The sequence below is a fragment of the Erythrolamprus reginae genome, chromosome 5, assembly GCF_031021105.1.
Source record: "Erythrolamprus reginae isolate rEryReg1 chromosome 5, rEryReg1.hap1, whole genome shotgun sequence".
NCBI classification, from domain to species: Eukaryota; Metazoa; Chordata; class Lepidosauria; order Squamata; family Dipsadidae; genus Erythrolamprus; species Erythrolamprus reginae.
The window spans coordinates 84,888,605-84,912,784 of record NC_091954.1 but is presented as its reverse complement, the minus strand read 5'-3'; the positions used below and the strand labels follow the sequence as shown (position 1 = coordinate 84,912,784).

The 24,180-nt window shown below is 38.3% G+C and overlaps 1 protein-coding gene across 2 annotated transcripts in view; it reads right to left on the bottom strand.

Annotated features, from left to right (window-relative positions):
• RASA2 (RAS p21 protein activator 2) overlaps positions 1-24,180 on the bottom strand; it is a 59,612-nt gene that overhangs the window by 15,209 nt on the left and 20,223 nt on the right. For both annotated transcript variants that reach the window (XM_070753345.1, XM_070753344.1), the window contains exons 6-15: positions 21,752-21,835; positions 20,301-20,373; positions 19,079-19,155; positions 17,656-17,754; positions 12,618-12,771; positions 11,092-11,240; positions 9,515-9,629; positions 7,528-7,602; positions 4,032-4,155; positions 2,945-3,051 (exon numbers count right to left, since the gene is read on the bottom strand). In XM_070753345.1, coding sequence (XP_070609446.1) covers positions 2,945-3,051; positions 4,032-4,155; positions 7,528-7,602; positions 9,515-9,629; positions 11,092-11,240; positions 12,618-12,771; positions 17,656-17,754; positions 19,079-19,155; positions 20,301-20,373; positions 21,752-21,835 — 1,057 coding nt within the window. The remainder of the gene's footprint in view (positions 1-2,944; positions 3,052-4,031; positions 4,156-7,527; positions 7,603-9,514; positions 9,630-11,091; positions 11,241-12,617; positions 12,772-17,655; positions 17,755-19,078; positions 19,156-20,300; positions 20,374-21,751; positions 21,836-24,180) is intronic.

Genomic DNA, 24,180 nt, shown 5'->3' with positions numbered 1-24,180 from the left:
AATGGCACTCAAAAAAGTGACTTATGACCGTTTTTCACACTTACAAAGTTGCAGCATCCCTAGTCATTTGGCCAAAATTCAGATGCTTAGCAATTGGCATGTATTTATGACAAAGTTGCAGTGTCCCAGGGTCATGTGATCATTTTTGCAATTTTTGCAAAGGTAAGACAAAAGGGAGCCAGATTCACTTAACAACCATGTTATTAACTTAACTGCAGTGACTCACTTAATAACTGTGGCACAGTTATAAAATGGGGCAAAACTCACTCAACTTTCTTAGCAACAGAAATCTGGAGCTCCATTGTGGTTGTCGGTCAAAAACTACCTGTAATATGACCGCCAAATATACTGTATCTGGTAACAAAGTATTTCAGGTACAACTGTAATTGAGCCCAAACTAAGTGGATCATCATATGACCAAACCGATTTTATGAAATTTTAGTGATAGTCATTAAAGTGAATCACTATGGTGTTAAATGAACACCATAGTGCAGTGATGGTGAATCTATGTCACAGGTGCCACAAGTGGCACACAAAGCCATATCTGCTGGCAAGTGAGCTGTTGCCTTAGCTCAGCTCCAACATGCATGTGTGCGCCAGCCCCATTGATTTCTGGCTCACACAGAGGTTCTTGGAGGGCGTTTTTTGGCTTCCTGAGAGCCTCCAGGGTGGGGGAGAGTGTGTTTACTCTCCCCTAGCTCCAGGGAAGTCTTTGGAGCCTGGGGAGGGAGAAACACAAGCCTATTGGGCCCACCAGAATTTAGGAAACAGGCCATTTCCGGCCTCCAGGGGGCAGGGGAGGCTGTTTTCACCCTCCCCAGGTATTTAATTATGGGTGTGGGCACTTGCACATGCATGAAAGCGTGTGCCCACGCTCTTTCGGCACCTGAGGGGAAAAGGTTCACCATCACTGCCATAGTGGTTGTTAAGTGAACCCATTGTCCACAATCAATTTTTTTTGCCAGAAACCTCAAGTAAATGCTGGCTTCCAGAAAAGGGAAGGAAAAACAGAGCTGTAAATTACAGTCACATGACCAAAGGATGCTGCAAACAACCATAAACACGGACTGGTTACTGAGCATGCAAAAATGTGACACACTTGTGTGTTCCATTTCAGTGTTGGCCAAGTCAAGGACTAACTGCACAATGAAATAGCAGATACATCAGCATATCAAACATACTTTTTCTGCAACAATACAGGTTTCATGGGTATTCACATAAGCATTCAATATTGAAACAAGAATTATTTTTCTTCAGATATAAAATTGGTCCTAACTGCATATCAGTCAATACAGTTACTTCCAGGGTAATTCTGCCTAAAATAATAAGAAATATTTGTTTATGTGATTTGGAAAGTTCCTCTATCTTTTGGAGAAGTTTTTCAGGTGAGAAGAAAGAATATAGAAATAGCTTTTACTACACCATTAATTAGTGAGCAAAGAAAGCTTTAGTTCTACAGATTTAAATTAATCCTTTAGTAATGATAACCTAATACGTTTCAATTTTACTTTAATGAAGAATGAGACCTAAGACTGAACAAGTGAAAATGAATTGATAGATAGGATCCAAAAAGAAAGAAAGAAGTGCAATATAGTGGTTAAAAGTTGAAGTGGCACTGGCAAGCTATAGGTCCATTCTGACACATGGAAACTCACTAGGTGATTTTGGGCCATGCGCTAACTCTAAACCCAATGGTGGTGAATGTGGGAGAAACAATGATAGAAGAGAATACTGTATGCAATATTTTGAGCTGCTGAGTAAAAGGAGGAATAAAGTGGATATGAGAAGTAGGGTGTAGCTAAGAGAACACTGACCCAAAAATGTGGAAGAAAAATTGTGCAAATTCTACATGGCATCTTCAGTGCCAAAATAAGCAACAGAAATTATCACAATTTTTGCCAAAGACTTAACTTCTTGGTCTAGTGCAGGGGTAGGCAAAGTGGGCTCTTCTATGACTTGTGGACTTCAACTCCCAGAATTCCTGAGCCAATCATGCTAGCTCGGGAATTCTGGGAGTTGAAGTCCACATGTCATAAAAGAGCCCACTTTGCCTAGCCCTGGTCTAGTGGAAGATTTCTACATAAATGCTATAGAAATTATGCAACTAAAAAAATCATATACCAATAATCCAGGAAGAAAAATAAATAAGACATCTGCGTGCAATATTAATGACTTCATTCTGTCTGCATTTTATTTCCTGTGGAAGCTTTCACAAGAGTTTTGTTTAGAATAATAATATGGCTCATTTATGAACTGTATTGAGGACTTTTTGTAAAGAGACATTATTAAAGGCTTTTGAGCAATGCAGTCAAATTTAAATAAATTAAAAAGGGGTGGGTTTTTTTAAACCAACCAACCAAATTATACCAACTATGATGGAATATGATTGGGGTGTGTTTGTGTGCGAGTCTGGATTAATGTTGACATCTGGCAGCTGCATTAGTCCTTGCAGATCCCTTGGCAAGATTTGGAGGTTTGCCACTGCCTTCTTCTTAGGATTATGAGAATGATTGGCTCAAATTACCCAGCTAGGTTCATGCCTAAATCAGAAGTTATAACTTCCTGGTATCTAGCCTGGTACTTTAATCACTGCACCAGACTAGCTTTTCAGTAGATGTTTTCAAATTTATTAAAGTTATAAACCAGCCTGAATGTATTTTAATTTTTCTTAATTTTAGTGAAAATAGTAAATATACCTACATCAAATGTTAAATCATTAGATTTAATTTGGTTTTAGTCATATAGTTTCTAGTGCCAAATACTTTCAACATATGAAAGTAACCCAGAATGCTTTAATGTTTGATAACTGATAAGTGAGGTTTGTTTAAAGAAAAAGATATTAAGTGGTTTTCAGGCTCCCTCAGCTGCTTGTGCTGCAAGATTATCTCTGAATACATCCTCCTAAGCTCACCAAATGTATGAACATAACATTATCAAAACTTACTGGATGATGATGTCGTAAATGGAAAGTATGAGGCGATACTACAGCTACAGCAAAGAAACGAAGGAACACAAAGCTGCTCACTGCAGAGTACTGTACATGAGGGTCATCTGCAGAGAAAAACCATGAAATGTACAACTTAGCAGAAAATGGGTGAAATAAGATAGGGAAAAACCTTAGTAGGGTGTCAGTAGAAAAAATGGTTACTATTCTTCTGCAAAATTGAGAAGTAGCAAGTAGTATGAAATGAAAGTGAAGTTAGGATGAAAGATTCGTGGCCCTGTGTTATTGGGCACGTATCAGAATTGTTAGTTTATTTGATGTTACCTGCTAGTTATAGTAAACTAAGGATTGTCCCCCTTTCTCTTCTTTGTCACAGGTGTGAATGAAATTGCAGGTTTCCACCTTTGTATTTACTTAACAGTAGACTCTATTGTTATGATTAATCTTAACTATGCAAAGGAAGATATTTCCAAAGATACATTTTAAAATTTGATAAATTTCCATAAATCACAGTTAATTCTGCCTGTTTCTTCTCATTTTAGAAATAAAGATAGAGATGAATTTAGGCACCCAAGGTTGGTGCAAGCAATACTCGCCTATGGAATATATTTTCTATGACTGTTACTTTCTATAGGGAGGAAATGTAAATTATTTTTCAATAGAACAACAGGAAGAGGCAACTTATCAAGAAATTTTAATTTATAAGGTATTCAGCCAGTTCAGGAGAACTGATAGTAGTGACCTGCAGGTGGGCCGCCCATCCGTTATGATGTTCTATTTAGCCACATTTTCAAGTCACGTGTATGCGTGCAAGTCCCATACCTGAGCGAAGCACATGCGCATGGTCACATTTTTGGTGCTGGGTGAACCGGTAAGGAAATTATGTGAACCCCACCTCTGAATTGCTTGCTGTTAACAACAGTATATCAACAGAAGACAGAGAGTGTCTACAACTGGTACATTAATAATATGTACTTCCCTTTTTTTATAATACTATATAATTGATTTTTGGTAACATTCTCATGGATATGGACCTTTTATTGACGCCCCAGATCATACTGTCATTTTGAGACATTGATACACTTACTAGGAAATCTTTCAGCAGCCAAGCGCCTCAAAGAACACAAGACATCACACATTAAAGTTGGGCAACTTATACTTGATTGTACAATTGTACCGAAAACTTTGTCAACATAATAACGAAGATTTTCCTGTGCAGACAAATAATTTCACAAAGTTAATATTTTTTTTATATTTTAAGTATTTACCAAGTTCATTTTATTAATTAGAAAAATCTCTTGAACAAAATTTGGATGCATAGTTACCATCCTAGCATTTAGTGGCAGTTTAAAAAAATAATAAAATGCATACCAATAGTCTAGAAAGGCCATCCAAAAATTATTTTTCTTTCTTTGCCACACACAGTGACTTTATCAATGATGTCATTCTGTCCTTGGTGGTGAATGGGGCATGGTTTTGTGATGCTATCTGGGATTCCTCCTGGTTTGTGACCTTGAAGGAAGTTGAGACATTCTATGCTGTTGTCCGCCAGCTGAATCTGGGAGATTAACAGCTGCTCTTTGTAGGGAGAAAATTCCTTGAAGTCTTGCTAAGTACTGTGGGGTGCTCCCTTCTGAAAAGGCTGGTCCTGGAATCAGGACATTGCCTATGGGTGTTGAGAACTGGAGGTATTGTTTTGCAATAGTTCTAATCCTTCCTCAGTTTTCAGTTCCAGTCAGAAGTGGCAGCAGCTTGACCTGATAACTTGTGATGTGTGAAGTGTCACAGGAGTTGTTCCTTTCTGACTTGCTTTTTAATATTTACATGGAGTCAATAATGAGAACCTCTAAGGGCCCAATTGTATAAGCAATATGCTGATGACACTCATCTTTACATTGGCATCTTGACCTATATGGGAGATGCTACTGATATTCTCTTGGTTCTTGAAGACTACTAAATATCTGAACTGGAGAAAACAGAGTGACGCTGAACCCAAGTAAGATAAGAATTACTGTTTGTACAAGAATCTTCTGTTGACAGCAGCATTCTGCCGCACGAATCCCAGCGACCGGTTAGGTCCCACAGAGTTGGCCTTCTCCGGGTCCTGTCGACTAAACAATGTCATTTGGCGGGACCCAGGAGAAGAGCCTTCTCTGTGGCGGCCCCGACCCTCTGGAACCAGCTCCCCCCAGATATCACAGTTGCCCTCACCCTCTTTGCCTTTCGCAAGCTCCTTAAAACCCACCTCTGTCGTCAGGCATGGGGGAATTGAAATTTTTCCCTTCTCCCTAGGCTTATAGAATTTATACATGGTATGCTTGTTTGTATGATTGGTCTCTTAAATTGGGGTTTTTTTAGATTATTTTTTAATATTAGATTTGTTACATTGTTTTGTTTATTGTTGTTAGCCGCCCCAAGTCTTTGGAGAGGGGCGGCATACAAATCTAATAAATAAATAAATAAATAAATAAATAAATAAATAAATAAATAAATAAATAAATAAGTAAGTAAGTAAGTAAGTAAGTAAGTAAGTAGGTAGGTAGGTAGACATTACTCACAAGAAGGTAGATTTGCAATAGAGGGAAGGGTGTCTAAACCCATAGATCCTTCTAGAACATGATTAGAGACTACGGTCCATCTGTGGCTAGTGTGCCAACTGCAACTTGACCTTGTATGATACCTCATGCCCTCATTTTCATGAGTATGGATTATTGCAGTGAATGTCACACAAGGCTATCCTTGAGTCAGAAGCTGCACTGTTCCAAAATGTGGTGGCCAGCACATACATCAGTTCTTGGTGAGGGACACTAATGGGCTCTGCATTGGCTACTGACAGGTACATTTTAAAGGTAGTGGTGTGGACTATAATGATAAGGTTTGATTTAAATTGTGACAAGTATGTATCAAATATTGTATTTCGTTCTACAGTTGCTTTTAATTATACCCAGTAATTACAGTGAGGCTGACACAATGAAACTAAAGACCAGAAATGCAGTAGGCAAAATCATAAGGGAAAGGAAAGCTGTTCAGATTCTTAATATACTTTGTTACAAAAATTATTGTGGATTTTTACATTTCAGAAAATGCTTGGTTGTTACCGTGTTTCCCCGATAGTAAGACACCCCCGATTGTAAGACGTATCGGGGGTTTCAGGGGGGTCGGCTAATATAAGCCGTACCCCGAAAGTAAGACATATGTCTTACTTTCGGGGAAACACGGGGGTAAGCTTCGGCTCGTTAGAGGGAGCTGTCGGCCGGAGACGGCGGGGCTTGCTGCAGCGAGCGACCTGCTCCTGCCTTCGCTTTCGCCTCGAGAGCCAGTGAAACTTGCCGGCGGAGCCGAGTTAGCCGCAGGGAAAGCACCCAAGTTAGCCGCTTCCACGGGACTTTTGAGGGAAATAACAGTCCCTCCTGGGGGAAGCGCTTCCTTCCCATTGGCGCTCTCTTCAGATCCTCCTCCCCTCGCTCTGGGTGAGCAGTGCGGCGTGGCGGCGGTGATGGAGGAGGAGGAAGAGGAGGAGAACGAGGGCTAAAAAAGAGAAGTGCCAGAAGCTCAAACGCGGCCGGGGGGGCTCGCGGCCCCCCTTCAGAAACAGGAGTCTCTCGTCCACCCCCCGCCCCCCTCCCTCCGATATTTTCGGGCTCACGGCAGCGGGAGAAGCTCGGACCGAGGAGAAGCCCCCGGTTCCCGTGCCCCGTTTGGCCACGCCGAACTGTAAAAATAATACCGTAATAATAATGGAGCGGGGAGCAAAATCCTGGCCGGAGCGTTGCAGCAGCTTCCTTTCGTTCAGCGATGGTCTCGGCCGCAGCTTCGGCGCCTCTGCAAAGATCCTGCACCCGCCGGGGGGGTGAGGTGGGAAAAAAAGCGCCGCAGCGATAGCGCTTGGGGGGAGACGCTTCAAAGCGGGGGGTTGGTGTCAGTCTGGGGAGACCATCGCTGAACGAAAGGAAGCTGCTGCAACGCTCCGGCCAGGATTTTGCTCCCCGCTCCATTATTATTACGGTATTATTTTTACAGTTCGGCATGGCCAAACGGGGCACGGGAACCGGGGGCTTCTCCTCAGTCAGAGCTTCTCCCGCTGCCGTGACTGACTGACATCAACCCCCCGCTTCAAAGCGTCTCCCCCCCAAGCGCTATCGCTGCGGCACTTTTTTTCCCACCTCCCCCCCCCCACCTGGCGGCTGCAGGATCTCTCCTCCTCCAGATCGCGTCGCTGGGAAAAAAGATCCGGGGAAAGTTTCTTGTTCGCTCTTTGCCCGCGAGCGGCTCCGAAGCAGCAGCAGCGCCGGCTTCTCCCGTTCGCCGCCGGTCGCCTCCCCAGTCGCCTCCAATATAAGACATACCCCGAAAGTAAGACGTAGGGAGGCTTTTGGGGGTAAAAAGAAAGTAAGACGCTGTCTTACTTTCGGGAAAACACGGTAGAAGTTCCATATGGAACTTCTAACAACCAAACATTTTCTGAAATGTAAAAATCCACAATAATTTTTGTAACAAAGTATATTAAGAATCTGAACAGCTTTCCTTTCCCTTTTGATTTTGCCTATATATATATTTAAAACCCACACAACATTTTAGCATACCTTGTGCATTTCCACATTATCTCCTTCTTTCAGTTTCAGGGGATCAATTTCACAAGGTTTAGGATTCTCACATATCTAAAACAAGATTAAAATTTACAGCACAATTATATTACCTGTTTACTCAAAACTGGGTTCAGTGAGATTTGTTCTTAAGTTAAAATAATGAAAGTTTTATCAATTATAAAATGCCAATAATACAATAATTATGTTCTCTCTTGGATCAGATATTAAAATGAGGCTGCTAACCTATAACAATGATTCTTCAAGATACAACTGATTTTTACAACACCCAGAAAACCACTCCTTTCCTTCAGTCTCTTGAAAGTGTTGTAGAACAATTTGTGTGGAAAGTTTAACCTATGCAGTAAATGCAAAGTTGATCATTTGACAGGCTACAATTACAGGGGGGGGGGGGGCTGCTCTTTCTTTAACATGCCTCACCCATATTGGTAACTAGGAAACAATAAACTTTCTTGTTAGATAAACAATAAACTTTCTTGCTCCGGCTTGCAGCGAATAATGCTAGATGATATCCAGCAAGAAAATCAGAATACAGTCACAAGAATACAAGCAATCTTTGCTGAATGAGCCTGAACTGTTCTGGGAAGATGAAGCTAGGCACAAAAATGATGCTGTGTTATTTAGCCCCTACAATTGTAGCTACTACAATGAAAAAGGTAATCCTTTTTGTGACAACCAGGATTCAGAGAAATGTGAGCCAAGAACATACGGATTGCTAAGATGCCTTTTTGCTTCAATCTTCACATAACATCAACACAATATGGAGTGAAATTATATTTCCTCCCTGCCAGTACTAAACGTAGCATCTTTTCTATTTCCACTGTGATGTGCACAAACTAATAAGATATAGTAATTTCCAAAAATGTTATATTTGTGCATCATGCTATAACCTAATACCTGATGGTGAATCTAGGGCATGTGACACAGGTGGCACATGGAAATGCTTTGGGGAAGGCCGTTTCACCCTCTGGAGGGTTCAAGGAAGCTTCCCTGAAGCCCCGGAGTGCCAAAAAATGCCCAATGGACAAACTGGAAGTTTGGGAAATGCATTTCCAATTTGCCCCTTGTGCTGTTTTTTGCACTCTGGAGAGTTCAGGAAAGCTTGCTAAAGCCCTGGAGTGCAAAAACCAGCACAACGGGCAAACCGGAAGTGCGTTTTCTGAACTTCCGGTTTGACCGTTGTGGTGTTTTTTGCATTCCGGGGCATTAGAAAGCTTCCCTTAACCCTCGGGAGTTCAGGGAAGCAAAAAACAGTACAACGGGCCACCGTTTTTCATGTCCCAGGCTTCAATGAGGCCTGTGCGCATGCGTGGGGACTGGGGGGGGGGGGGTTGTGCACATGCGCTGGGCAGCACAGGGAGGGGGTGGGGGGAAGGAAGGGATGTGGGCACATGCACATGTTAGCGCACGCACACACATACACTTTTGGCATGCCATCACTGTTCTAGGATGTGTTTCATTGTTATTTTTAAATAGTTTTGAAATCTAATTCCCACTATACCTTGGAGTTCTGACCACAAACAACAGCAGTAAGGACAAACTTTCTTTCTGTTTGCATATTGAAAATTCAATTTCAAATCTACTTCTAGCGAAGCAGATGTATGCTACTGAAAAGAGAAGATGATGTAAAATATTACTCTCTCTCAAGTTTAATTGAGGTTCTTGACCTTTGGTATGCTGTTCACCCAATATATATTAGTATAAGGTAAAAATATTAACAAATGAATTAAACAATTTGCAACCTAATATTTTGCAAAGTGATTGGACCTTTATTAGATTTGTTTTGCAGATTGACATGATAAGAACTGGCATAGTTCATCCACTCCCAAGAAAACAATAAAGACATTTTACACCTGGCAAAAGCTGACAGCAACTGATATCTGTAGTAGTAGCATGAAATTTTAGGCAGTAGGGGGTTTTCCATTATTCCCAATATATAACATTTTAACACATACATTTATCTTACCTCATCTAGAATTGGTTTTAAAGTAATTTTCAAGTAGTGCTTTCCCACTATTTTCATCATCTCATCTATACATCGAGTAGTTAAAGAGTTTCCTCTGAAGATTGTATTTACTTCTCTGTAATATAATTCAAATTAGAAATTTAAGACTATGTTTATTTATTTATTTATTTATTCATTCATTCATTCATTCATTCATTCATTCATTCATTCAAATTTATAGGCCACCCTTCTACAGTGGATTCAGGGTGGCGTACAGAATTAAAAACCAAAATACAATATAAAACCCCACAATACTGAAAAACAATCGTCCATCACTCATCCACTCCACTAACACATTACTGATTTTTTAAAGCCTTTTGAAAGGCTAGGAGGATGGGGGCAGTACAAATCTCCGGGGGGAGTTGGTTCCAGAGAGGCAGGGCTATCAAAGAGAAGGCCCTTCCCCATAGTCCCGTCAGCTGGCATTTTAAAACAATTAATAAAACCAATTATGCTTAGCTGGCCAGGAAGGAGGAAGAAACTTTGGGTTGAATCATACTAATCTTAGTGCAGTGTTTCATTGCAGGGGGCACAGCATAATTGCAAGGATTCCCTCTTTAATAAATAAAAGAAAGGTGGAAGATCCTGTATGTTTTTCTCCAGGATTACAAAATCACAAGATTTCCCCAGAATTTGAAAATAGTGTGTGTCACGTCTCCTATAAATTATCTACAGTGATCCCCCGAGTTTCGCGATCCCGATCATTGCGAAAGGCTATATCGCCATTTTTCCACCCGATGACGTCACTCCCTTCCTTTCTCATCTTTCTTTCTCTCTCTCTTTCTCTATCTTGCTTCTTCCTCTCTCACACTCTCTTCCTCCCTCTCTCATCTCTTTCTTTCCTTCTCTCTCTTTCTCTATCTCTTTCCCTCTTGCTCTCGAGCGGCAAGCGAGCAGCCGGGCGGGCGAACAGGCAAGCGGCAAGCGAGCGGCCGGGCGAGCAGGTGACGGGCAAGCGGTAAGCGATCTTGGGGTTTCCCCTTTGCCTGGGTGGCGGGAAGACCCAGGGAAGGTTCCTTCGGCCGCCCAACAGCTGATCTGCTCCGCCGCGCGGCGGCAGCGAGGAGCCGAAGATGGGGTTTCCCCGTTGCCTGGGCAACGGGGAAACCCCATCTTCGGCTTCTCGCTGCCGCCGCGCTGCGGAGCAGATCAGCTGTTGGGCGGCCGAAGGAACCTTCCCTGGGTCTTCCCCGCCGCCCACACGCAAACTCCACCATCTGCGCATGTGCGGCCATGGAAAAAGGGGCGCACATGCGCAGATGGTGTTTTTACTTCCGCACCACTACATCCCGAAATATCGATTATTGCGAGGGGTCTTGGAACGGAACCCTCGCGATAATCGGGGGATCACTGTATTCCAATTAAGCAACTATTACATATTTATTTCAAACGATTCTAAATCACATAGTCCCAAGAAGCAGAAAATTTGTAATATTTATTGATAAAAATAATTTCATTGAAAATGTGTGTGACAAGTTTACTAATTTGGCTTTGTCACAGACATAGTTATTGGAGAGAATGGAAAGTCAATCACTTACTGGGTTTCTCTCAGTTCTAATTCTGCCACCGCAGTAACAAATTGCACTAATTTATGATGGTGCAGCAATAACCTTACAAGTGGCAAAATACCATCGTATTTTTCACGACACACTTCGGCCAAGATGTAAGCGGCTGATGCAGAAATTGGCTATAAAAAGGGGGGAAATGGGATGAATGTACATAATTCCTCACATTGGAATATGCAGGGAAACGCTAATAAGAGTAACAGTGATTTTTCAGGTAAATCTTAGCATAAGTTAAAAAAATATTTTATAAAATAACAATTTTCTTCCAGTTTCAAGAATTACAGTTATGTTTTTGCCAGCTGGTTAGAAGAAAACCTTCTATATTCTTTGTGCCTTTCATTTGACAGAATTAAAAAATATATATCTCAAAATTACTGTTGTGTGTTCATATTTAAGTTTTTAATATCAGATGGAGCGTCCAACTGCCAAAGAAACTTTCCATAGACACGGAATCAGTTCTCTGTGTGTACAGACTATCCAAAACAGACAGAGCACTTCCAGCAACCAAATAAACTATTCTCAAAATTAATCAGCAAATTAGGCCTGGGGACAAGGTTAAGAGTACAAATTGAAATGGTTTACCTTTCAAAAGTACACCTTACCATTTGAACTCTTACTTCAAAAGAAGTAAAAAAAGATTTAGGAAAATTTGAAAAGGAAGAGTAGATAACAACTTGTCTTTTCAAGAATCTTTATTCACCTTTAAGCCAACCCAAATAGGATCCAAATGTAAATGTAGTCCACTATATTATGGCAGAATCTTTGACTTTATGACAGTATCTTTGACTATAACAGGGAATTAAATCAAATCATTTGCTGGCCATTATACAGAATGTGCTCTCATAATGAGTGTGGCCTCCACAAAACACTAATTTCTTAGAAGGGAAAAGGGTCTGAAGAAAACGTGACACGTTCATTATTGAATTTTGTACTATGTATTTCAAAAGGGATAAAGGGAAGTATAAATAATATAAATATGTTGCAAATTAAAAATGCAACTTAAATAAAGAACTTTCTTTTGAGTAAGTAAAATATTATTCTGTGTCAAATTCAAAAAAATTCATTGTACAAATACAGTGTAAAACCTGGACCAAAAACGTCTGTTATCTGTCACATATGTATTCTACAAGATTTTTGCTACAATAGAAGTTACGTCTAAAAAAGGACGTATTGAATAAAATCTGTACAATATGCATTCATTAAGCTCACTTTTTGTAGAGAACCTTTGCTTGTTTTCTGAATGGCAAACACTTGACAATCATAGCAAATAGCATCTAAAATTCTACCTTTTCATAAAGTATATGAAGTTGTTTTTAAAAGTTAACCATGGCCTATACAATTCTGTATTATACATATTACTTTTTGAATTCTGAGCAGAAATTTAATCTAAAATATCTCCTTTTAAAAGGAGAACTTGTACCACTTCCCAACATATCCAGCACAGAAGGCGTGGGCTAATGGTAGAGAATTAGCTGCTTAAATTGAAAAATGGAAAATACCTCCACTTCTGATGATTTCAGAAGCAAGTCTTGAAGAGACACATAGTACCTAGATGGAAGTACATAATCTTCAGCATAATTTATATTCAGTCTAAGGGATCCATGATCTTCACTTTTAGATTTATTTCCATTATCTTTTGGCTGCAGGAGGTACCTTAAAAAGAAGAAATTATAAGGCTTAAGATATTATCTAAATGACAAGCCGAGCAAATTGTAGTTTTAACCCTGCTGTTCTGTTCGGGTCGTATGTGACCCGAAGCCAAGTTTGAGTCCCTGTAAAAATTTTTTCCCTGCATATCTGAAACTTGAAATTTCATGACTTTTCATCATTTCAGGGGTTCTCTCTATGAGAATTTTTTTTGGGGGGTGGGGGGTTTCTTTCTTGCTGAAAAAAAACACCTCCCTAATGTTATGTTCTCGGGTCTATTTGACCCGGGCTGCAAATTGATCATTTTAGGTACTTATATTTGGTCTTTTTGAAAGCTTTTTTCACCTGGAAACAAGTTTGAACATTTCTGCACACAATGGAATGAAAATTGAACTGAAAAAATTAATCCTTATTGGTTTATTTTGCACATAAATGTGCCCCCCCCCCGTTTTTGTGAAAGTTTTTTCAATTTATGGATAGTTTTGCTTGCAAAATGCATTCTATTTTACTGGAGTTGTTGTGGGATTGGTAGCTTGAACATTTCTGAATATAAGAAAAATATAAAGGAACTGAAAAAAATGATTCTTACTGGTTTTTTAACATCAGAAATAAGCCCCCCCCCCCCCCCCTCGGCTGCTTGCAACCATTTTTACTTTTTATTTTTTTATGCTCCAAATCCGAAATATTCTTTTAAATCTTAGGCATTCATTTACTCAATTTAACAATGCTGATCATCAAAAAATATTTTTGGGGTGGTGGCTAATTGTTTTCTGGGCAAAAAAAAATCATCACTTCGAGTCTGTTTCTGTTCGTATATGACCGGACCAAAAATAATTTTTTTAGATACTTGAATTTGCTCTTTTTGAAAACTTTTTCAACTGGAAAACTAGTTTGAACATTTATGAACATAATGATATGAAAATTGAACTGGAAAAATTGAGACTTATATTTTTATTTTGATCAAAAAGCTCCTCCCCCCATCCTTTCTGAATTTCGTGTCAATTTATATTTTTTAAGGCTACAAATCCCTAAGGAATTTCCCCCCAAAAGGTTTGATATACTAAATTGAACAATCCTGAACATAAGAAAAATATAAATGAACTGAAAAAAATGATTCTTATTGGTTTATTTTTGAATATAAGACCATATTGTTTTATACTCGAGTATAAGCCTACTCGAGTATAAGCCTATTTGAGTATAAGCATGGGGGCCCATTTATGAGCAAAATAAACCAATAAGGATCATTTTTTTTCACTTTAATTTTCATATCATTGTGTTCAGAAAGGTTCAAGCTACCAATCCCACACCAAAATAGAATAGTAAAATAGAATGCATTTTGCAGGCAAAATTATCAATAAACCCAAAAGTTTTGATATACTGTACTAAATTGAACAATCCTAAACATAAGAAAAATAGAAATGAACTGAAAAAAATGATTCTTATTGGTTTATTTTTGAATATAAGACCATATCGTTTTATACTCGAGTATAAGCCTATTTGAGTATAAGCATGGGGGCCCATTTATGAGCAAAATAAACCAATAAGGATCATTTTTTTCAATTCAATTTTCATATCATTATGTTCAGAAAGGTTCAAGCTACCAATCCCACACCAACTTTAGTAAAATAGAATGGATTTTGCAAGCAAAACTATCCATAAATTGAAAAAACTTTCACAAAAATGGGGGGGAGGCACATTTATGTGCAAAATAAACCAACAAGGATTAATTTTTTCAGTTCAATTTTCATTCCATTGTGTGCAGAAATGTTCAAACTTGTTTCCAGGTGAAAGAAGCTTTCAAAAAGACCAAATATAAGTACCTAAAATGATCAATTTGCAGTCCGGATCAAATAGACCCGGTAACATAACATTAGGGAGTTTTTTCGAACAGAACAGCAATTAAGCAACTAAATCAGAATAAACAGAATGATAAAGTAATAGGAACTTTCTCCCTCCCCTTCCTTTGTCAATTTACAATTTTTTGCACTTTTGTACATTTTGTAGATATCAAACAGGGCAGTTTTATATGCAATTTTACTAAAGCTTTAAATAATATTGGGATCTAGTGCTACCCTATACACGTTGGTGGATATATACTATGTTCACATGACTTCTGAACAGTTCTCTAAACCAGTGTTTCCCAACCTTTTTTGAGCCGCGGCACATTATTCATATTTTCAAAATCCTGGGGAACACTGAATGGAGGGACGGGGGGGGCGCGGGGGGGCTAAAGAAAAGTTTGGACAAAAAAAATATCTCTTCCTCCATTTCACTCTATTTCTCCCTCCCTCTTTCTCTCTCTTCCTTCCTTCCCTTCTTTCTCTCACTCATGCCCTCATCACCTCAAGGCTCGACTACTGTAACGCTCTCTACATGGGGCTACCTTTGAAAAGTGTTCGGAAACTTCAGATCGTGCAGAATGCAGCTGCGAGAGCTATCATGGGCTTTCCTAAATTTGCCCATGTCACACCAGCACTCCGCAGTCTGCATTGGTTGCCGATCAGTTTCCGGTCACAATTCAAAGTGTTGGTTATGACCTATAAAGCCCTTCATGGCACCGGACCAGAATATCTCCGGGACCGCCTTCTGCCACACGAATCCCAGCGACCAGTTAGGTCCCACAGAGTTGGCCTTCTCCGGGTCCCGTCAACTAAACAATGTCGTTTGGCGGGACCCAGGGGAAGAGCCTTCTCTGTGGCGGCCCCGACCCTTTGGAATCAACTCCCCCCAGATATCAGAGTTGCCCCCACCCTCCTAGCCTTTCGTAAGCTCCTTAAAACCCACCTCTGTCGTCAGGCATGGGGGAATTGACATGTTCCTTCCCCCTAGGCTTATAAAATTTGTGTATGGTATGCTAGTGTGTATGATTGGTTTTTACTTGTGGTGTTCTTAAAATTAATTTAATATTGGATTTGTCTTGTATTGCTGTTGCTGTGAGCTGCCCCGAGTCTGCGGAGAGGGGCGGCATACAAATCTGATTAAACTTAAACTTAAACTCCCTCTTTCTTTCTTTCTTCCTCTCTTTCTCTCTCCCTCCTTCCCTCCCTCTATGTCTTTCTCTCTCCCTTGCTCTCTCTCTGCCTCTCTTGCTATCTCTCTTTCATTCTCTCTATTTCTCTCTTTCTCTGTCTCTCTCTCTGTCTCTCTTGCTATCTCTCTTTCTCTCTCTTTCTGTGTCTCTTGTTATCTCTCTTTCTTTCTCGCTCTCCATCTTTCTCTCTTTCTGTCTCTCTCTCTGTCTCTCTTGCTATCTCTTTCTCTCTCTCTCTCTTTCTATCTCTTTCTCTCTCTCTCTCTTGCTATCTCTTTCTTTTTCTCTCTCTCTCTTGCTATGTCTCTCTTTCTCTCTCGGGCGGGGGGTGGGGGCTAAAGAAAAGTTTGGACAAAAAAAATATCTCTTCCTCCATTTCACTCTATTTCTCCCTCCCTCTTTCCTCCCTCCCTCTTTCCATTGTATCTCTCCCTCCCTCTTTCCTTTCTATCTCTCCCTCCCTCTTTCCTCCCTCCCTCTTTCCTTTCTATCTATTTTCTTTCTATCTCTCCCTCCCTCTTTCCATTGTATCTCTCCCTCCCTCTTTCCTCCCTCCCTCTTTCCTTTCTATCTATTTTCTTTCTATCTCTCCCTCCCTCTTTCCATTGTATCTCTCCCTCCCTCTTTCCTCCCTCCCTCTTTCCTTTCTATCTCTCCCTCCCTCTTTCCTTTCTATCTTTCCCTCCCTCTTTCCTTTCTATCTATTTTCTTTCTCTCTCCCTCCCTCTTTCCTCCCTCCCTCTTTCCTTTCTATCTCTCCCTCCCTCTTTCCTTTCTATCCTTCTCTCCGTCCCTCAGCGGCGGCAAAGAAGAAGGAAGGCAGGCTGCAGAGGGCACCGAGGACAAGAGCGCTCCCTCGCTCCCTCGCCCTCTGACTTCCCTCCCTCGCTGCTGAAGGGACGAGCGCGGGCACGAGCAAGAAGTTTTTGTTTGTTTGTTTTTTCCTTCCCCCGGCTCACGGGAGAGAGAGAGAGAAAGAAAGAGCGCAGCCAGGGAAAGCGGCCTCGAGCCGAGTGCGAACTGCAGGATGCGGCAAAGGACTCCTTGCCAACCAAAAAGGGGGTGGGGGTGGTGAAGGCAAAGCCTGGGAGGCGGGGAAGGGAAGAGCGGGAGACCCCCAGACAGAACGGCTGAGGGGAAGGAAAGACGGAAGGAGGGAGGGATTGAGAAGCGAAGCCAGGGAGGGCTGAGAGAAAAGGGGAGCGGCGTGCGCGAGAGAGGGGGGGGGCATTCCCGAAATGGACGGAGAAAGCCCTCTCTCGCAGCGAAAGCGCTCCCAGCCAGGGGGCTGCGAGAGAGGGCATTCTCCGTCCGTTTCGGGAAAGCCCGCCCCGGCACCGGCAGCGCCCCGCCCAGCTGGAGCTTCCCTAGGAGCTCCGCGGCACACCTGGCTGTGTCTCGCGGCACACCGGTTGGGAAACACTGCTCTAAACTATCAGTTAAAATCTGACCTTTCCTGTCTTTGATTCAGGGATGGGTTCTAACTTACCTCGCCACTGGTTCGCTTCCTCCCCCAGCCAAGCCACACAACCACACATGTGCATTGCCAAAATCCAAGTTTCTGTGCATGCACAGAAGCAAAAAACTTCACAGACACCGACAGAACCGGCTCCGTGACATTATCACCGGTTTACTAACGGTTCTAAAGAATCAGTTAGAACCCATCTCTGCTTTGATCACAATTAAGATTAACTGTTTGCTTATTTCACTTTTGTTGGTTTCAATGAAAATGTAGGAAATGTTAATTCCCTTGGGCTAGTCAGTAAAGATATGGAAAGTAGAAGAAGCTATGCTAGTTTAATTATGTTAAACTTATTTTTCACTTTACCAATATGACAACTTAGTGCTCAGTTCCTTACCATGCTTGGAAAGTATCCCTTCCTAATGCTTTGACAGGAATTTTAATTTCTCCTAGGAAAAGATCTTGCACCAAGTTGCCATTGTTCCAGAAGTCAATCCTGAAAGGTAAATCTTAGTTTTAATAACTGATTTGTTAGCCATCATAACGTATTTAATTTTTAAGTGGCCATCTGATTTAAAATGATCACACAGAGCAGCACACCAACTCCACATGCACGAAAGTAAGGTTATTATCTCTCTTCTAATAGTTTGTCCAAGTTAGGAAGAAAAGTGTACCTTAGTTCTATAGAAAGCAATTGTGAGAATCTGCCTACCGGTACTAGTTAAATATAAAACGTTATCAATAAGAAAAAAGCCATGGTGCTGAGGCATTCAAAGAAAAAAAGTATATTATCTTTTCAGGCATTTACTTTTCTTGTTTTATTTTTCTTAACCTCGTTTAATCTTTATTCTGATTAAGCTATAGCACTCCAATGACACATGCATTATGTATTTTTTAAATTACTGTTTAGCCAAGGCAATTAAAATATTCATAACTTAAAAGCATATACACACACTGTATATGGGTTGCTGAGTCTTACCTCACCAATAATTCTGTTAAACAGCACATATATTAAGAAGAGAAAAAAATCCATTGTGTTGGAGACTTCTGAAGTTATTGTAGGTTTCCCTAAATGTTATACCTACTGTGATATTAATTTAGATGTTCTAACTTACTCTACAGAAAAGGTTTAGTTGAAGTCAGATTAAGAAATATATTATTTTCTTCAAAATATTCCAATTATAATTCCTTCTCAAAATATATTGCACTAAGAGGTGTCTATATACATTTGTCCATTTGTTTCATAGTAAGAAATGTGTAAGTCATAAATAAGCCAGTTAAAATGTCTGAACAGTTGTCAAATGTACTCTAAAATCAATAGTACAAACCGTAATATGATTTACTTATTAGCCACAGATACTTATTATACACAATTAGAATAATGCTGCAATTAATACGCTTTGACTTAATAAATGTTTTTCTGAATATTTATTTATTTGGTTGGATTTCTATGCCACCCTTTTCCACAGACTCAGGGCAGCTTACAAAAGTAAGAATAAAATACAATACAAAATATAGCAGAAGAAACCCAACCTAAAACCGGTATTAAAACCCCACAATATAAAAAAACCATGCATTCACAATCATTCTAACTACAATCAAACAGTCATATTCCCGACCGGAGCAAGAGGTTAAGCTCAACGGTCCCAGCACTTTAAATTTGAATATGTTTCAACTGAAGGCCAGTTTTAAACTGAATCTCATCCCAAATTTAATTATCTCAACCACTTTCAGCAATTACAGAGCAACTTTTTAATTTTTATTATAAAAAGCATTGTCTGCTTTTGAAAGGCCATAATACAGTACATTGAAGAATATACCTGACTTCCAGTTTCTCAATGTCTTCTTCTTCTACCTGAAACTGTGACTTCTTGGTGTAACTACTGGACCTAGTTACCTGAAAATAAGTTATAAAATTAATATGTTTCTCTTTTAGCCGTAGCCATTTAATCCAGTCTAATAGCTATGCCTTTCTAACATTGCTTGTTACTAAAAAATGGATTGATTTTTTAGTAAAAAGAAATATATCTAAAAAGCATTTTAAGAAAGTACATACGAAAACCATGCTTAATCTTTGTTTTACTCAGTTAAAGCCCAAGGCCCATTTTTGTTATCATGAAAAATTTAGTTAATTAATCCTTAATTTTTAAAGTGTTTTAAAAATATTCCAACAGCATTTATAATCTTATTCTGAACTGGTACAAAGTCTTGGGTTAAATTCCAGGTTCGGATGCTAGTGAAAACAACCACAGCTAGCATTCTTCCAAGTAGAATAAAAATTTTCAAACAGAAAATACAGAAATTGCCACCAAAATGCTATTTAATGAAGCACCATTATCCTACTATTATTTTTAAAATAATTTATTATATTACCCTTTTCAACACTTTTAAAATACTCTAGAACTTTCATGTTAAAGTGAAGGGAGCTAAATGAAGAAAAAGGCTGGTACTTATGTTTTTATATAGTAACTATTGTATCAACTGTAATAATCAGTGCTCATACTTTTCTATTAATAATTCTTGCCCAACATCACTACTGAAACATCCTGAGATAAAATGCTAGAATCTAATGTGTATACATATTTTCCCATTCACTGCTATGTAATTGAAACAACTTTTGGTGCTAGGTAAGGCATATAAAAACCTAGTTCTCAACTTAGGACCATTCATTTAATGATGGTTTGAAGTTACAACGGCTTGGGAAAAAGTAACATATGGCATAAACATTGCAACACCTTTGAGTCACCCGGTCTTGGCAATGGGCTCATTTATAACCAGATGCAATGTCCTGCAGCCCACATGATCACAATTTGTAAGCTTTTGTTATTAGAATTCTTTTTTTTACATATAGACTGTTCATTATAACCTTTCTCCTGTTTTTTTTTCATGGATTTTCCACCCAAGAAAATATGAAAGTACCATTGTACCCTGATCCCAAAATTTTACAAACTGATTCATAATTACCATTTAAATGGCTAACAAAAAAGCAGAAATAAATAAATGGGCAGAATATCAACATTATATTGATAAGAAATTAGTTACCTCAAAATAAAATGTTTCATTAAATTGTGGATTGCTTGTTTTCTTCTTTACCTTTGTCTTCTTTTGATCGTTCCTATTCAAACATAATACAGTTTTACTCTACAGGTCTTAAAATACATTATTGTAATTAGTAGTATTAATCTAAGTGATTAATCAGTTATTTTTTACTTTAAATTAAAAGAAAGACTTTTTAAAAATTATCCAAGTACATCATTGACTCCTTGAAATTGTATAGTCCCATTAAAATATTTAAAAATATATTAAGTAGTTTGGTTAATAGCTGTGTCTAATATGTATGTATGTATGTATGTATGTATCACATATTATATATATAAGCAAACTACATACACAGTTTGTATTCAATACATTGGAAGATTTTGGCTATTCGGGATTTAAAAACCTATTACAATTTGATTATGTGGATACTTATTGGGAAAAAAACTAAGCAGAAAATTTCAAGGAAGTTTTAGAATTAGTTCATAAAATCTTTTATAAATGAAATGTTATTTATCTATTGCTATCTGAAATTAAGAATTACAAATTCATTTTTTAAATATTTACATTAGCATTTTATAAATATATTATCTACTACTACTTTCATATATTCATATGATTTTGCATAGACAGAAAATAAGTATTTACAATGTTGTACGCCTCCCTGAGTCGCTTCGAGAAGGGCGGCATAGAATTCTAATAAATAAATAAATAAATAATAAATACTGCTGTCATGGAAATGCAACTAATATGTGTTTTTATAAGATCTATATCCCACATTTTTTCAGAAGCTCAAACTGTGTACATATAAATTTCTTCCTCCAACAGAAATCCAGTATGTAAATTGGGGTAAAAGCCGTTTTTTGTCCACTGACAGCATGTCAACTTCCATATCCAAAAGCAGAGTTGAGCCCAAAGTTCCCAACTCTAGGACTGTAATTTATCCACTTGTCCAAAATAAAGTATTACATGAGGCACAGTGCCTACAAAAAGCTAAGGAGAGTCTACAGACACAATATTATCCCAGAGCATTTCATTAAGGACTTGAAATTTCATTCAGATTATTTTTATGCAGAATATGCATACTAGCACTTTTTAAAAACATGCCACTATATTATCTTATATGGAGCATCCATATAAGCAGAGCTATAATTCAGTTTAATCTATCATATAACACTGTGTTTCCCTGAAAATAAGACCCTGTCTTATTTTTGAACCCTGAAATAAGCATTTAGCCTTATTGCCATGAACTCAAAAGCCCGATTGGTTTTATTATCAGGGGATGTCTCACTTTGGGGAAAACAGGGTATTATTTAAAAATGTACATTAACCTTGTATATTTTGTTAATGAGACATTTATCAACTGAAAACTGGTGCATTAATATCAAACCAATTTTGTAGGTTAGGTACATTTTAAATTGTTATCTGGCCAACTTAAATACATTTTAGTTAGTTACCTTGAAGGACCAACAACAGATACTGTAGCATATGGGTCACAATTTTGCCCATTAATAAGAGGTAGCCCATGACATTCCTTCAACCTAGAATTAAAAAAAGCAAATTACCACTCCAGTTGCAGTTCATTTAAAATATGTCACATCTGACAGATAAGTGAAAAATAAATTGTGCTAATCCAACTGTCAGCTGGCGTTAGGCTTATATTTTTCACACAGGTCAGCAACCATGTTTCACTTTTCATTGTCATGTTACTAACATTTAACCACATCTATTAATAATTATAAGTCATTAGATTACATACACACACACACACACACACACGTTTTCATAATTTTCACAGGTATATGTATGTAGATTGTTGCAAGTTCGGGTTTTTTCCCATGTAATATTTTGAGTGTCTTTACGACGTTTTGGTGAAATCACATTCACCATCTTCAGGCTGAAGTTATTGGCTTCCTGCTGCTCTGAGTATAGTTTGTTATAAACTGCATATATGTTTGTCAAGATCTACAATGTCATCTATCAAAATAAAAACTTGGTAATGTTTATCTTTTTGTGCATTTCTACACATTGCTTTAACATCTTCTCTTTCTCCTTTCCCCAAATTTAAAATTTGCAATTGGAAAAAGTAAATGAAAATTGATAGCCCTCATGTGAGATACCAAAATTCTTTAAAAAGAAAAAGATGGGGAAGGGTTTTTTTTAGAAATGTAGTAATTTAAACAAAAATAAAATTCAAAGGTGTATTACAAATGGAAATTTTCCTACTTAGTTACGTATAATGAATGATTCAGTAATAACATTTTAATATACTTATTTAACCCTGCTGTTCTGTTCGGGTCTGTGAGACCCGAAATCAAGGTTTGAGACCCTGTAAAAAATTTTCCCTGCATATCTGAAACTTGAAATTTCATGACTTTTCATCATTTCAGGGGTTCTCTCTATGAGAATTTTTTTGGGGGGGTGGGAGGTTTCTTTCTTGCTGAAAAAAAAAACCTCCCTAATGTTATGTTCCCGGGTCACCCTGACCCGGACCGAAAACTCTTCATTTGCAGTGCTTATGTTTGGTCTTTTTGAAAGCTTTTTTCACTTGGAAAGTAGTCTGAACATTTCTTCACACAATGGAATGAAAATTGAACTGAAAAAATTAATCCTTATTGGTTTATTTTGCCCATAAATGTGCCTCCCCCCCCATTTTTGTGAAAGTTTTTTCAATTTATGGATAGTTTTGCTTGCAAAATGCAGTCTATTTTACTGGAGTTGGTGTGGGAATGGTACCTTGAACATTTCTGAATATAAGAAAAATATAAAGGAACTGAAAAAAATGATTCTTACTGTTTTTTTAACATCAGAAATAAGGCCTCCCCCCCCCCCTGGCTGCTTGCAACAATTTTCACTTTTTATTTTTTTATGCTCCAAATCCGAAATATTCTTTAAAATCTTACGCATTCATTTACTCAATTTAACAATGCTGATCATCAAAAAAATATTTGTGGGGGTGGGGGAAAAAAATTTTTCTTGGCAAAAAAAAAGTCACATTTACTCTGTTCGGGTCATATAGACCCGGATCAAAATGATTTTTTTTAGGTACTTGAATTTGGTCTTTTTGAAAACTTTTTCCACTGGAAAACTAGTTTGAACATTTATGAACATAATGATATGAAAATTGAACTGGAAAAATTGAGACTTATATTTTTATTTTGATCAAAAAGCCCCTCCCCCCATCCTTTTTGAATTTCGTGTCAATTTATATTTTTTAAGGCTACAAATCCCTAAGGAATTTTCCCCCAAAAGGTTTGATATACTAAATTGAACAATCCTGAACATAAGAAAAATATAAATGAACTGAAAAAAATGACTCTTATTGGTTTATTGTTTTATACTCGAGTATAAGCCTACTCGAGTATAAGCCTATTTGAGTATAAGCATGGGGGCCCATTTATGAGCAAAATAAACCAATAAGGATCATTTTTTCAGTTTAATTTTCATATCATTATGTTCAGAAAGGTTCAAGCTACCAATCCCACACCAAAATAGAATAGTAAAATAGAATGCATTTTGCAGGCAAAATTATCAATAAACTCAAAAGTTTTGATATACTAAATTGAACAATCCTAAACATAAGAAAAATAGAAATGAACTGAAAAAAAATGATTCTTATTGGTTTATTTTTGAATATAAGACCATATCATTTTATACTCGAGTATAAGCCTACTCGAGTATAAGCCTATTTGAGTATAAGCATGGGGGCCCATTTATGAGCAAAATAAACCAATAAGGATTAATTTTCTCAGTTCAATTTTCATATCATTGTGTGCAGAAATGTTCAAGCTACCAATCCCACACCAACTTTAGTAAAATAGAATGGATTTTGCAAGCAAAACTATCCATAAATTGAAAAAACTTTCACAAAAACGGGGGGGGAGGC